Source organism: Pseudorca crassidens, chromosome 19, assembly GCF_039906515.1.
Source record: "Pseudorca crassidens isolate mPseCra1 chromosome 19, mPseCra1.hap1, whole genome shotgun sequence".
NCBI lineage: Eukaryota > Metazoa > Chordata > Mammalia > Artiodactyla > Delphinidae > Pseudorca > Pseudorca crassidens.
The window spans coordinates 53,734,391-53,749,090 of record NC_090314.1 but is presented as its reverse complement, the minus strand read 5'-3'; the positions used below and the strand labels follow the sequence as shown (position 1 = coordinate 53,749,090).

The 14,700-nt window shown below is 53.0% G+C and overlaps 1 protein-coding gene across 6 annotated transcripts in view; it reads left to right on the top strand.

Moving 5' to 3' along the window:
* Window positions 1–6,615: 6,615 nt before the first annotated feature.
* The window catches only part of RNF213 (ring finger protein 213), a 112,253-nt gene continuing 104,168 nt past the window's right edge, over window positions 6,616–14,700 (top strand). For 4 of the 6 annotated variants that reach the window (XM_067715834.1, XM_067715832.1, XM_067715830.1 and 1 more), the window contains exons 1-2: window positions 6,616–6,728; window positions 9,112–9,253. In XM_067715834.1, coding sequence (XP_067571935.1) covers window positions 9,124–9,253 — 130 coding nt within the window. In that variant the 5' untranslated portion in view covers window positions 6,616–6,728; window positions 9,112–9,123. Of the gene's footprint in view, window positions 6,729–7,063; window positions 7,142–9,111; window positions 9,254–14,700 lie in introns of those variants that run through there. The other 2 variants (XM_067715831.1, XM_067715835.1) reach the window with 2 other exon arrangements.

The following is a 14,700-nucleotide window of genomic DNA, read 5'->3' as shown; positions in this document are numbered from 1 at the left end:
TCAATGGCTACGTGGTATTTTATTCTATATGCGTCATAATTTACTTAGCAAGCTCTCCATACAGGGACTTGCCTGTTTTAAATTTCACTTCCATCAATTTTTAGAGGTAAATCCTAGCTGAGGAAGGTTGTGCTCCTAGACTCTTTGAGAAAGAGCTCACCATGCAGATGGCCCTGGATGCGGTGCCATAGAGCCACCAGTGTTCTGTCCAAGCCACCCTGGCCAGTATCTGAGCAGAGCAAGGGTCCAAGCCTGCCCATAATACGTGAGTCTTTTCAGATTCCTTGTCCTCCATCTTCTGGTGTTTCTCCTTCCAGGACCCTGACCAGCCAGCTAAACGGTTCACCGCCAGCCCCAAGGCAGCCTTTCCTTACCTCAGACAGTTTCTCTTTTTCCACAAGGTGAGTGTGTCCTGAAGCTCTGCCCGCTGGGCCACACCTGGCCAGAGCTGTGATGGAAGTTGTGGTCCCTTTTTGGCCTGTGCCCACATTCTGAGCCCACCCATTCTGGACCCCAGAGATCATCCAATTCACAATGTAGCCAGTTGATACACACAGGTGGGACCAATTTCATTGAAAACCCTCACCATCTGTGACTCAGCAGCTCTGCTTCTAGGAAGCCACTCTAGCAAAACACAAGCCTGTCTCCGGGGAAGCTGACCAAGGATGTTTATCACAACCTCGTTAGCAATTTTGGAAAATGAAAGCAACCTAAGTGTCTTGACCATGGAACATTCAAGGAATGAATTGGTGTAGGTACTCACAGATTTTTGAGTGAAAAAGGCAAGTTGCAGAGTGATACCCATCTTAAGATACCATTTGTGTAAACACACCCACTAAATGATGGTATGATATATGTATGAGGTTTTTAAAAGTTCTGGAAGGATAAACGTCAAACTCATAACTGTGATTACTTCTTGGGTTGACAGTAAGCATATCTGTATGGTTTAATATTTCAAAGGACATTACATTGATGTATACTTAAAAATTAAATTAAAAAAAAAGAGAGAAGTATGGAGAATTGCCTGGAAAGAATTTGGAACTTGGTGTCAGAAGATGCAGGGCTGGGTTCCATCATCCTTTCTCATCAGCCGGACAAGCTGTCTGAGCCTTGGTCTATAAACCGGGGAATCCATGTGACTGTACTGATGATGACACAGTCGATTGGAGCCTTTCCTCACCACTGGCTGGCATGGTGCTTATGGCACTGACATCACCAACACCATTGCAGTTCCCTGCCTCCCCTGTAGTGAGTGTGGCCACGTGACTGATACCAAGTCAGTGCTGTCTGTTGTGCGTTCAATTGTGTACCGGCCCCACAGAGTTCATATGTTGAGTCCTAACCCGCAGTACCCAGAATGGGAGCTTATTTGGAGCTAGGGTCATTGCAGATGTAATTAGTTAAGTGCATACTTGCAGTAGGGTGGGCCCTAATCCAATATGGCTGTGTCCTTATAAAAAGGGGAGGGTTGCCTAGTGGTTAGGCTTCTGGGCTTTCACTGCCATGGCCCGGGTTCAGTCCCTGGTCCGGGAACTGAGATCCTGCAAGCTGCACCACGCAGTCAAAAAAAAAATGGTCGGGGGCAGGTTTGGTACAGATATGCGTATACAGGGGGACCATGATGTGAACATGAAGGCAGAGATTGGGGTGATGCTTCTACAAGCCAAAGAATGCCAGCCATCACCAGCAAACCACCAGAATCCAGGAGGCAGGCCTGGAACAGATGCTCCTTCAGAGCCTCAGAAGGAACCAACCCTGATGACACATTGATCTCAGACTTCTAACCCCCAGAACTGTGAGACAGTAAATTTCTGTTGTGTAAGCTACCCCATTTGTGGTACTTTGTCACAGCAGCCCTAGTAGACTAATACAGTACGTGGGGAGTGTGCGTGCCATTTCTTACCTGGCCAATAGAAGCCTTCCGTGCTCCCTCCTCCGAGCGCTTTCCCCGTTTCTGGCTGGCTGGCATGGCGATGAGCTTCTGGGGGACCTGGTGATGCCACATATCATAAGGGACAGAGTTTTGGTCAGCTGGAGTGAAGGAGGCCACCTACTGGGCTGTGCCCTGGCCAGCACCGTTACATGGGCCAGAAGTAAGCTCTGAAGACCCCTTGTTACAGCAGCTGGTGGAGCCCTGACTACACAGATGATGTTGATGATGGTGGTGGTGATGTAGAACAGCGCTGTCCAACAGACAATGCAATAACAGCAATACAATGCAAGCCCCAGTGTGAGCCACATGGGTCATTTTAACATTTCAAGTAGCTTTACTAAAAAAAGTAACAAGATCCAATAAAGATGTAAAAAAAAAAGTAACAAGAAACAGGTGAAATTAACATATCTTTTAACTGATAACATCTAAAATAAATATTTTCAACATGAAATTTATATAAAACTTATCAATGAAATATTTTACATTACTTTTCTCATACTAAGTCTTCGAAACCCAGTGTGAACTGTACACTCACAGCACATCTCAGCTTGGACCAGCCACACGTGAGTGCTCAATGCCACCTGTGTCTTGTGACTGCTGTGTCAGATGATGTAGGTTTAGAATGTTCAAATCTAAAATGGTTAGGAAGCCTCATGTTGTTCAGAGCCTGGGCCTGTTTTTTTTTTTTTTTAGATGTTGGGGGTAGGAGTTTAATTAATTTATTTATTTTTGCTGTGTTGGGTCTTCGTTTCTGTGCGAGGGCTTTCTCTAGTTGTGGCAAGCGGAGGCCACTCTTCATCACAGTGCACGGGCCTCTCACTATCGCAGCCTCTCTTGTTGCGGAGCACAGGCTCCAGACACGCAGGCTCAGTAGTTGTGGCTCACGGGCCTAGTTGCTCCGCGGCATGTTTCTCCACTCCCCACTTTTAAAATAATTTTAATCCCCTGGGAGTACCCAAGTTCATCCAAATCATACGAATCTTTGTGCAGTGCCGACAGCTGAATCTTTCAGAGGACTTCTGGCAAAGCCCGTGGAGCTGGTGCCTGTAGGGGGTTGAACTGTGTTCCCTAAAAGAGTTACATTCTTGATCCTAGGCACCTGTGACTGTGACCTCATTTGGAAATAGGGTCTTTGCAGATGTAATTAGCTACATTCAAATGATATCATACTAGACTTGGGTGGTGTCCTTATAAGAAGAGCAGACAGAGACACACATACAGGGAGGTGCTGTTGTGGGAGCCATGAAGTTAATCCCCTACGTTCTTCTTCTCACTCCTGCCCCTCCTGCCTCCCTAAACAAGAAAGGAAACATAGCTCCTTACCGGCTGCTCTTCCTTCTGTCTGGACAGGCCTGCAGCCCAAGGTGGATGAATTCATTTGGTGCTGACAGAGGACTGAATTTTTGGCCCCCAGTGTTTTAACTTGGGGGACATCTGACTCGGGAACAGCTACTCCATAGGGTCCAAAGAGCATGATCCTCAGTCAAGAATACCCAGGCCCAGAAACCTGACTCCTACCAGCCAAACTTTGCCCCGACCACATAGAACCCAAAGCCCCGTTAGTGAGACACTTAACTGCTGAGTCTCACTGCTGTCTTTCCGTGGGGAAAACAGCTGAAATGAAGATCTGGAGGCAGGCTGGGAAGTAGATGTGAACGAAGCCCAGAACTACAAGCCCCTCTTGTTCTGCACGGCTCTGGAGTTAATGTGAGCATTCTATTCAGCTTGCCTGGTCACACAGGCCCTGCTTTGAGACGGCTGGATGCTCTCGTCCGGAGCAGAACCACGTCCCTGCCCTAGCAACCCACACAAGGCCCTTCGTTCCAGCCTCTCACCACACTTATCCTCCCAGCAAACTGTGCCTCAGAGAGCGTCCTTTCTGCAGACGACCCCAGGATTATCAAGTTAGGCGGGCAAGGAGCAAGACCGTCCAAAACGTGTGTTTGGGGCCCAAATGAATCCATTCTACAAATGCATGAGATTGAGGAAATTTCAAGTGCTCCAATGTCCAAGGGACCAGGAAAATATTCTATGCTGGGTTTGGCTGGACGGGCAGTGGGGCTAAGTCCAGGGGCTCCCCTGCTGTGTCATGCGGCTGACCTGGGGAATAATGACCGGGCAGGCTTTTCCCAAGCAGATCTTCTATGTGGAGGAGCCCGGGCCCTTTGTGAACAACAGGCCAGGAAGAGAGGATGTCCAGATTCAAGCCCGCAGTGTCCACAGCACCATCTTTTTAGGGACAAAGCTGGAGGTGATGCCATCTGAAACCTTTCGTCAAGTCCCTCTGGCTTCCTCGTACCCTCCTTCCTTCATCCCACCACCCCACCATCCTCCTCCACCCTCCTCTCTGCACCTGGCTCAGCTCTGCAAAGTAAACTGCATCTACCACTGTCTTTGTATTTTCTAATTACGTTAGATCATATATTACATTTATATACTATTTAATGTTATACTATTTTTTTATTTTTAAAAATTGTGTGCATGTTTCAATGCATACATTTATTGCATTGATATAGACTAGGGAATGTGAGGGGATTTCTCTGTGAGTATTCAGGATGGGCTACTAATACTGGCTTTTCCATCTTTTCTTGGTCTTTATTGGATGTGGTATGTGTGTTTTGACTTGGTTCTTTGGGTTGTTAAGCATCTTTCTGGTTTAGATGACATGTTGACAGGGTCACTTACAAATAGGTCCTCAGCACCTGGAAGTGGGCGGCGTCCAGAACCTCTGTCTACTTTGGAACACCTGTCAAAACAGGATGACCGCACTGACCACGCCACATACTGACTTCTCAGAAAGTAGGAAGCTGAGGCCTCCTGCTATAAGCAGCTTCCTCCTCTGGAGCTGTGAGTGTGCTGGTGTCACTCCAAACTCCACGCCTGGGAGTGCATGCTACAGCCATGGCTCTGGGCAGCCAGGTTATACTGGACTGTACAGGCTGAAGGAAGACTTGGTAGAGGAGGTGGCCTGATAATCCTGCTGGATTGTTCCACGTTTATCTTGAACCACAAACTAAATTGAAGGTAGGACAGCGGATCCCCCCCACACCCCACCCTCTCTCTAAGGCTGGATTTTAAAAATCCCTTTACTGTTTCATGATTCCTCTAAGGAGTGGACAAGGACACGGAGAAGAGGGTGGAGGGAAGATCCCCTGGTGGCATTAAAATGGCCTAAAGTCGCCTCCCTTTGCAGGGCTCAGTCTCTCACTGGAAGAATTTTAATTCCTTAAGGCTGTGTTGGGTTTTCTTTGTTATTTTTTTGGCCACTCTGCACGGCATGTAGGATCTTAGTTTCCCATCCAGGGATTGAACCCGCGTCCCCTGCAGTGGAAGCGTGGGGTCCTAACCACTGGACCACCAGGGAAGTCCCTGTGTTGGGTTTTAAAATGAAAGATATTGCACCTGGCAGGTAAATGTGTTTTCTCAGGCCGTGTGATGACCCCACCCAGCGCGGTATTCTGTTGGTCTTTAGCGACTCCCTGTCACCTTGGGGCTGGCCCAGAATTCTGACGTGCACACCAGCGGGGTCCACAGGTCCCCACTCTGCTGGGCCCAGCCAAGCTCTGCTGGCATCCCCCCAAACCCTAAGCACTGCCTGAGCGCAAAGATGCTGGGGTTGAATGGCTGGGAGAAGCCAGCCCTGCAAGGGGCAGGCACTGCAGGAGGGGAACCCCAAGAAGGACGGAGCTTGCTGTTCCCAGCCCAGAGGAAGGACAGTGTGACTGGAGGGTGTGGGAAAGGAGGAAATGGTTGGAGAGGTGGGTGGGAGCCCTGGGCCCTTTTTTTTTTTTTTTTTTTTTTGCGGTTTGCGGGCCTCTCACCAATGCGGCCTCTCCCGCCGCGGAGCACAGGCTCCAGACGCGCAGGCCCAGCGGCCACGGCTCACGGGCCCAGCCACTCCGCAGCACGAGGGATCCTCCCGGACCAGGGCACGAACCCGCGCCCCCTGCATCAGCAGGCGTACTCCCAACCACTACGCCACCAGGGAAGCCCCCTGGGCCCTTTTAATGTAACAATGATGCTCATCCTAACTGGCATTTGTAGCACCCCATGGGCCTGAGCTAGGCTCCTCACAAATGCTCTCAGGCTGGTTGGGAGCGGAGACGGCAGTGAGGAGTAAATAAGCTGATGTACATCAAGCACTTTTTGCCCGGGGCCTGGAACACCAGCTTTCACTGTAATAGTAGTTCTCCAACAGCCCTAGGGCCGGATTACGAGCCTGACAGATGAGAAAACTGAGGTGCAGAGGCAGGCCGGGGCGGTGGCCTCTAGGTTATCAGTGACCAACACAAGGCTGAGCGTGGGCCGCTGTGGTCACTTAATCCACACAAAGCCCCGATGCGATGCGGCAGGTGACCTCCACCTTGCATCCGAGTGGCTTGAAGCTCGGCTGAGTGACCAGCCTCGTCGTGTCCTCGGGGCCCCTCCCAGGCTGGCCGCTGGCTCGCAAGGTCCTGGACATTGTCCAAGGGGCTGGGGCTGGACTGGGGATGCGCGCGCCCGGGCTCGGCCCGCGGCGTGGGGGCGGCTGGGGTAGGCCCACGTGCGAACCCCAGCCTCTGCCCGGCCGGAATCAGGGCCCCTCCGCCTCCCGCCCCGCGCGCGCAGCGGCAGGAGGCGCCTCCTCTGCGGCGGATGACCTGGCCAGGCGCCGGGTCCACTGGGGGGCGCCACTCGACGGCCACACCCGAGCGAAACTCGCTGCGCCGGCCGAAGCGGGCAGAGGGGCGGGACCCAGGACGCGAGAAACGAAACCGCGCGGACTGGCGGCGGCGTGGGCGCGGGAGCGGCGCAGGTGCGAGGCGGCGGGCGGGGCGGGGATTCGCAGTTGCGAGGCCCGGGCGCAGGGACACCGGACGCGGGTCTTGGCGGGCGGAGGGCGGATTTACAGGGAGGGATGCCGGGTCCCGTGAGTGCGGGGCGCAAGTTCCCGTGGGTACGGGCTGTCTCACGGGTCGGAGTGCGGGTACCCTGGGTGCGAGAGGGTCCCACGGATCAGGGTCCCCGCCGGTCTGGGCCACGCTCGCGGAGGCCCGGCCCGAGGCGTTGCCGGGGAGCGCCGCTTGCGTCCTGATGCGCCGCGTCCGGCCGCCGTCCGCGCCGGGCCGGCCCTTCCTGCGGCGCTGAGTTTCGGTTTCGCCGCAGGTTCCCTGTCCAGCCCCGCCGCGCGGCACCGTGCGTACCCTGTTCTCCGGCCGCGCGCAGCAGGTGGGCCTGGCGGAGGCAGCGCGCTTTCCCCGGGCCCCAGCTACATTACCGGGGGCCCAGCCTCGAGTGCGAAGGACCCCGTGCGAGGAAGCGCCGGTCGGGCTTTGAACCCGAGAGCGCTGCCCGGGGAGGGGGCGCGGCGGCGCATAATAGCGGACCGGGACGGGCAGACCTGGGGACCTCTACCCGGGAACGGAATCCTTCGCTTTCATTAATTGCAACAACGGAAAAGTGATGTTGCGAAAAATGCCCATATCTTTATTTCATGGTAACTTTTAGGAGAACGGAATCACTGCCCACATCACCGAGCCGCCCAGAGCGCAGGGTTCTCCCGACTTAGCAGGGGCTGCCCGTGGTCAGGGGCTAAAGGCCAGGTTGCCACCTCGCCGGTTTTGGCCTTGAGAGCCGCGACTGGGTCGCGGCCCTGGGGGAAGCCGGGGAGGGCTGAGAATGGGGGAGTGTGAGGATGGTGGGGGCCACCACCTGGTTTTCTTTGGTGATGGTTGGCGGAATGTGGCTGGAAAAAAGGGGAAGGGAAAAGTCAGGAAACTGATTGAATAGAGATGTGTTGGTGCCGGCCCTCGCGTTTGCCCTTAGGCCCCTGGTGCTGGCGAGAAACAATAGGACACTTGAGTGAGGAATTCTGATCCTTGCTGTGAGTTTTCTGGTCTGTGGGGAAGCAGAGCTTTGGGGAGAGGGAATACAGCTTCAGACAGAGGCCTGGGCCCAGGGGAGTCATTGAGAGTATTTTAGTGAGAGAGTACCCAGACGACAGTGGTGGTTGCTTTATGGTGGTTGATTTGGGGGGGGGGCGTATGGAGGGGAGAGGGGAGAGGGGAGGTGGGAACCAAGGCCCCGAGGATAACTGTGCACACTGAGTGCTTTTGGTCAGGCCCTGCCCAGCCCTCGCCCCCACCCCCACCACCAAGAGCCCACCATCAGGGAGACCAAGCTGGTGGTGGCAGAGGGGCACCCATGCCGCAGATGAAGCGAAAATGAGAATGGGATGCAGGGGCGGGTAGAAGGGCTGAGGCAGAGAGTCGCTGCTTGATGAGGGCCCTTTGGGTGCCCTCCCAGCTGGGGAAGGAGCTGACTTGACCACTGCTCCAGCAGAGTTCTTGGATCTGAAGCCAGCAGAAATGGGTGGCCGGTGAATCTTTGTTCCCCAAGAGCCAAGACGCCTGTCTCCACTCTCACCATGGATGCACTAAGTTGTCCCTGGAGGCTGGATGTTCTCGGCCTGAGTCCTGGCCTTGGCATGACCCTGACCTTGGTTTGCTGCCACTCCCACAGAAGGTGTTCTGAGGGCCAAATGGTCAATGAGAAGAGTGCAGGCTTAGCAGATGGCACTCCCCATTATTAGAAATCTTGACCACTGGCCCCGTTATTAGGAATCCTGACTGCCAGCCCTATAGCCCTGGGCTGCCCTGTGCAGGCTGGTTCCTTTGGCAGGCTCTGACTCAGCCATTTGCTGCCAGCATTTCTGCAGTGAGGCACAGAGAGTCTGAGTCCCTTGCCTGGGGCACGCAGCAGGTATCCCCACCCCATGTCTTATCTCTGGGTTTTGCACAAGCTGTGTCTCTGCTTGCTCCGCCACTACCCCCAGTCTCCACTCACTTGGCTCAGCTGACCTGGCTCCCAGTCTCAGCTGGGCGGGGAAATTTTTAGACTCACTGAGTGATGGAGAGTTCAGGAAGCTGGGAGGAGCAAGCCTGGTGGGGGCAGCAGAAAAGGAAGTGGGGGCTGGCGCCACTCAGGGCTCAGACAAGGAGGGAGTTAGAGGGGGAGGTTGGGATGAGGCAGGCTGGAGCGCCTCAGGGGCAGTGATCAGGCTGGTTTTCAGTTGAGCAAGGAGAACTTCTAGGCCGCTGCCAATTTCACTTTCCCAGAAAATGAAACTGAAGCAAGACTGTGGTCATATGACAGGTGGTGGGGTATAAAACTGGCTGCCTCGGGACTCTTGCTTCCAGATCTGCAGAGGCATGCCAGCCTCAGGAATTCCCCTCCCTGGAGGTATGGAGTGTCCTTCCTGCCGGCATATCTCCAAAGAGGAAGCCCCGAAGTTCTGCAGCCAGTGTGGACAGAAGCTGCTTCCTGCAGCCCCTGTACCAGGTAAGGCCCTGATGCGGCTGGGAGCCCAGTGGAGCTGGTGGTAGTGGGGCAGTCAGCTAAGTCCCACCTCCCTCCCTAGAAATGGAGACCTTGGCCAGCAGACAACGCAGGCCAGCAGTGACGTCTTCTATGGCTAAAGAGCTCTTTCTAGAAGAAGCACTATTCTTAGAAATACAGTTTTATCTGGCCCTTTGCTGGAGGCATCTGTCACTTTTTAAAGAATCTTAGTTTCATTTCTTGGAGAGAACTTGGGGGTTTTCCTTCTCCCTTGGGAGTGGGAAGTGTTGGGCTGAGCTGAGGAGTCTTAGAGGATTTCAGAGGATGCTGCATAGTAGCGGTATCCTAGGCCCACTTGGTGGGGGAAGGGTCCCCACAGCTTGCATAGGCCCCTTCCTGGTGAGGGGCGGCCGGTAGGTGCATGAAGGTAGAACCGTGTCAGGTGGGCCTCACCTGTGGACTCTGGTCGGTCCTGGATTCTCTCGGTGTCCTGGGCCTTGGACTGTCTCCCTGCCCCGCCTAGTACATACTAGGCATGCTCTGAGCGCAGGACTTTTGCACTGCCTTTTCGCTCTGCCTGGAAAACACCTTTCCTCAGAGGGCAGCACATCTCCCCCATACCCTCCTTCCAGTCTTTGCTCAACTGTCTCCTTTCTTCTGGAGGCCCACTCTGACCACCCAGTTGAAAACTGTGCTCACCCCTCCCCTTCGCTCTGAATTGCACTTCCCCAGGCTCTTTGTCCTGGTAGCACTTGGACCATACCAGGGTGGGGCTTCAGAGACATTTGCTCTCTTGTTCACTGCTTTATCCCAAGTCTCTTGTATGCTCCCTGGAACACAATAGGTGCTCAATAAATAATTGCTGAATGAACCAAAGAAGGTGCACTTTGAGGCAGGGATGAGATGGACACCCCCAGTTCTTTGGTTGATCCTGTTTCTGCTGTATTTGTACAAAGTGCTCATGTTACAGATGCTTTCTTTGGACTGTAAGAGGTATGGAGAGGTGGCCGCTTTTTGTTGTCAGTTTTTTATTGATTTTCTTTTGCTTCTAACCCTTTGGGAGGAGCTTGGTGGGCAGCTGAGTGTCCACTCTTATCATTGATTCCTGGTCCAGATAGTGAATCATAGCATGGCTGAACTCTTGGTGTCCAGGCAGAATTTCCCACCTGCCAGGGCTCCCCACCCTGGTCACTAGAACATCTGCCTGACTAGGGGGCCTTGGGAGGAGGGGTCTTTGGGACCTCAGAGACTAAAAACACAAATAAAACCAATCAGCTAACTTATGATTTGCCCGATCCTGTGCTAAATATTGAGGGAGGAGCTATCATCAATCCCCATTTTAGAGATGTCAAGACTGAAGCACAGAGAGGCTAAGTAACTTGCCCAGAGTTACACAGCTAGCAACTGGCAGAGAAGGGATTTTTGAACTGAGGAGCCAGAACCAGTACCCTGGAAGGAAGCTGTGGTTGAGGTCTTACTGGCCTAGCATGGTCGGGGAGGAAGTTTTCCTCTACCCTTCTAGGTCCTTCTGGTTTGTCTAAGAATTAAATTGACATGAGACAGATTAATGGGAGAAAATCAGAACTTCATTTGAGTCTCATGTCCTGTGCCTGGCACCTCCTGAGACTGATGCCTTTGGGAAGCCCTCCAGCAAAGCTTGCTGTCCCCCCATCACCCTTTAATTTTGTGTGAGGGGCTTTCCCAGGGCTGCTGAGAGCAACTGATGTGTTTTCCAACAGAACAGGGAAAAAAGCCTTGTCAGAGAACCCTGGTCACCTTCTAGTGTCCTGCCTGTCCAGGCAGGTAGGGAGAGCAGGCAAGGCAGCTGTCCACCTCGGCCCAGTCAGAGGTCACTCCAGGGCCCCCAACCATTAGCAGGGCATGGTCACTACCAAGATGGACAGCCCACACCTCGATGCTTGGCGTCTCTGCCAGCTCCGGGGGCAAAGGCTTTGAGAGCTGTTGGGGGTTTGCTGGCTTCTGGGCTGCCTGCTTATCCTCTGTGAGCACAATGAGTGCTGGACAGGGCCATTGTCCTTAGGGCTGGCTTGCTGGGGGCGGTCCCTTACCTGTCACTGGGGGTGGGGGTTAGGGACCAGGCCCTGGTCACTCAGTGTGGGTCACACAATAGGGCTGAGGACCCAGGTGTTGAATGGTGAGTCCTGCCTCCAATCCACACCCACTTCCTGCCTACCGACTTCTCTGCTTACTATTTACAGGAATGGAAACTGAAACCAAAATGTTGGGAGGCTTGGGTGAGCTGCAGGAGTTATTTCCACCTTTCAGCCGCTTGTAGGTCTGCCAGGCCACCCAGCCTGTGAGCCCTGGGCATCCTGGACGCTGGGCTCCCTCTGGTGCTGCAGGTGGGGCCCGTTCCTCTGGAACTTGAGCAAGGTTGGGATCCATGGAGCCAGGAGAGGCTGCAGTGCAGGTGCCAGAGTTGCCAGGACACCTGGGTCTGGGCGGTGGGGGGAGTGGGAGGCCACGCAGATAAAGGCGTGGAAGGGGAGTGTGTGGAGAGTTCCAGGCCACCCTGGGCGTAGGTGGAGGGCGGCTGGCTTTGCCAGGGGTGATGTTGGTGCAGTCTGATGGTAGAGCAGGGGTGATGTTCATCTGGTCCGATGGTGGAGGGCTTCCAGTGCCAGTAGGTTCAGCGGGGCAGGGGGTAGGGGGTGGTCAGGAGCGCCTCCCCCACCCCAAGTCACCCCTGTTCTGGTAGGTGCCCCAGGGAATCCAGGTGGGACTTCCTCCTTGAGTGCTAGAAGGTTATTTTTGCAGGGGCAGGGGAAGTTCTGGGAAATGCATTTTTTCTTTTATTTTCTGCATTTCCAAGTTTTTCCTGTCGATGGTTTTTTTTTTTTAATTTTTATTTATTTATTTTTGGCTGTGTTGGGTCTTCATTGCTGCGCGCTGGCTTTCTCTAGTTGCAGCCAGTGGGGGCTACTCTTTGTTACGGTGCGCGAGCTTCTCATTGCAGTGACTGCTCTTGTTGCAGAGCACGGGCTCTAGGCGCACGGGCTCAGTAGCTGTGGCACACGGGCTTAGTTGCTCCGTGGCATCTTCCCGGACCAGGGCTTGAACGCGTGTCCCCTGCATTGGCAGGTGGATTCTTAACCACTGCGCCACCAGGGAAGCCCCGTCGCTGTTTTTATAATGGAAAAAAGTAAGATAAGCAGGCTGAGACCCCTTAGGAGTCCAGGAGGGACTGGGGGCTGCTGGGGGAGCTCTGGAGGCAGCTGCGGTGGGCGAGGGGTGGCCCCAGGGTTTGGATGTAGCTGTGAAGGCCTCACTGGTCAGGGAAAGAGCTGCCCGCCTGCCAGCACTTGTGGGTCCACTGATGCGGCCACTTGATTTCTGTGGCTGCCTGCACTGGCCTTTGAGTTTGTGCTGCAGGGAAGGATAACATTTCCCTCTTCCCTCCTAAATTCTTTGGCTGGTCTAACACTTAAATTCATAAGAGACAGATTAATATTTCATGTGTACGGGAGCCCATAAAAATAGGAGACCCAAAAGGCAGCCAGGTAATTGAAGCTTCTGTAACACCCTTACTTAAGGAGAGGGGTAGGATCTGGGGCTGCAAAGAGGAGGGCTTTTCACAGCAAGGCAGAGGAGAAGTTTGGAAAATAGAGGTTGCTCTATTATGCAGATAAGTTTTTTGGTAAATGGTAACTATAGTAATGGCTCTCTTCCTGGTATAGACCAGGGTATAGACCTAATTTAGGTATAGACCTAAATTTTTTTGTAAATTTAGGCCGTTGAGGGGGAGGCCAAGAGTTTTTCTTGAATCTGCTTAGTTTTAATTGTCTTTAGCACAAAATAATCCTCGTGCCAAAGTGACATATTTGGGGTGGGAAATTCTGCTCCCCTTCAATGCCCACCACACCTGACCCAGGGGCTGCCTGGTGGTGAGAGGAGTGCATGGGCTGAGAGAGTTGTGTTTTTCTATGTGGTGGTTTTAATTTTTTTAAATTGTGATAAAATATTTAAAACGATGATGGAAGGGATTTTCACAAACTGAAGTATGGGGAAGTCGTTTGGGCTTATACATGATTCAGCCTGAACTTTGTGTGAACTGGAACAGCCTGACTCATGGCCTGTCAAACATACCTCACACATGTGCTTTAACCATTAGCGACTCCACTTTGAAGATAAGGATAAATGCCTCCCTTGCTGTGGCGTCCACATCAGCACCCCCACCCCCATATTTAAGATTCATTTCCTAGACACCGGGGTCATACTGCCTTGCAGTGTACGTGCTAACCTACTTCATCTGAAACTTTGAAGGGATGTATCCCTGTCACGTTTGGTGTGTGTTCTTTGTTCTGACAAGATATAAAACTTCTGAAAACTGTGCTTCGATGGAGCAGTTCCTCAAAACTACTGAGAGGCTGTCCTGGGCTATAGTCCTCAGTTTTGGTCAAATAAAACTCTCTTCTGTTTCTTATTATAGATTGATTATTTGCATTGACACACAAAATTTACCATTTTAACCACGTTTACGTGGACAGTTCAGTGGCATTAGGCACATTCATGATGTTGTACAGCCATCACCACCATCCATCTCCAGAACTTCTTCCTCTTTTCAAACTGAAACTCTGTCCCTATTAGACACTAACTGCCCCTCCCCCTCCCCCAACCCTTGGCATCTGGCTTCCTACTTTCTGTCTCTATGACTTCTGCTGCTCTAGGGACCTCATATAAAAGCTTGAGGCATGCAGTACTTTCTTTAGCCTTCAGGACAAGGCAGCTGCAGCCCCTGTTTTCCAGCTGAGGGAGGGGTGGGGATTGCTGAGGGTGGCAGACCCAGAGCTGCTGTCGGGGCTCATTTGGGAGCCTAGGCATGGAGTCTGTGCAGCTGACTGATTTAGGTTGAACTAATTTTGTAGCAGTGATTTGGGGTTGCCTGTGAGGTCCCTGCCCTTCTCCCCTATTCATGTGGTAATCAGCCATTGACTTGATTTGGGCATCTGTCTGAAGGGGAGCTCAGACCCTCTTAGCCCTCTCTGGATACCTGTGTGTCTGTTACCTGCAGGCACACCTGTCTGCAGGGGCGCTGCAATAGGAGGTCATGCTGCCCAGCGTGCATGTACCTGGTGAGCCCATGCTTCATGGGGCAGGGACAGGAATTTGCTCTGATTCAGCCACAGTCCTGGGGGAAGGACCGTGGCCCTAGCGCTGTCCCCGGGGCCTATCCTCGCCTCTGAGCCTGGGTTCAAGCCCTGCCCGCCCCCTTGCCAGCTGGGGGCCTGAGCAAGTCACAGTGTGGCTGTGAGTACTTGACGGGTTAGCACGCAGAGTATCGAGTAGATGCTAGTTAAGTTTTGCTCCTACTGAGTCCAGCTAGTTTCTTTTTTATTTTGATGATTGTAGACGAAGTACCTGCTGGTGCAAATGACCAGCATGTTACAGGAGGATATAAAAAATGGTAAAGCCCCCTCAGCTTACCCCCA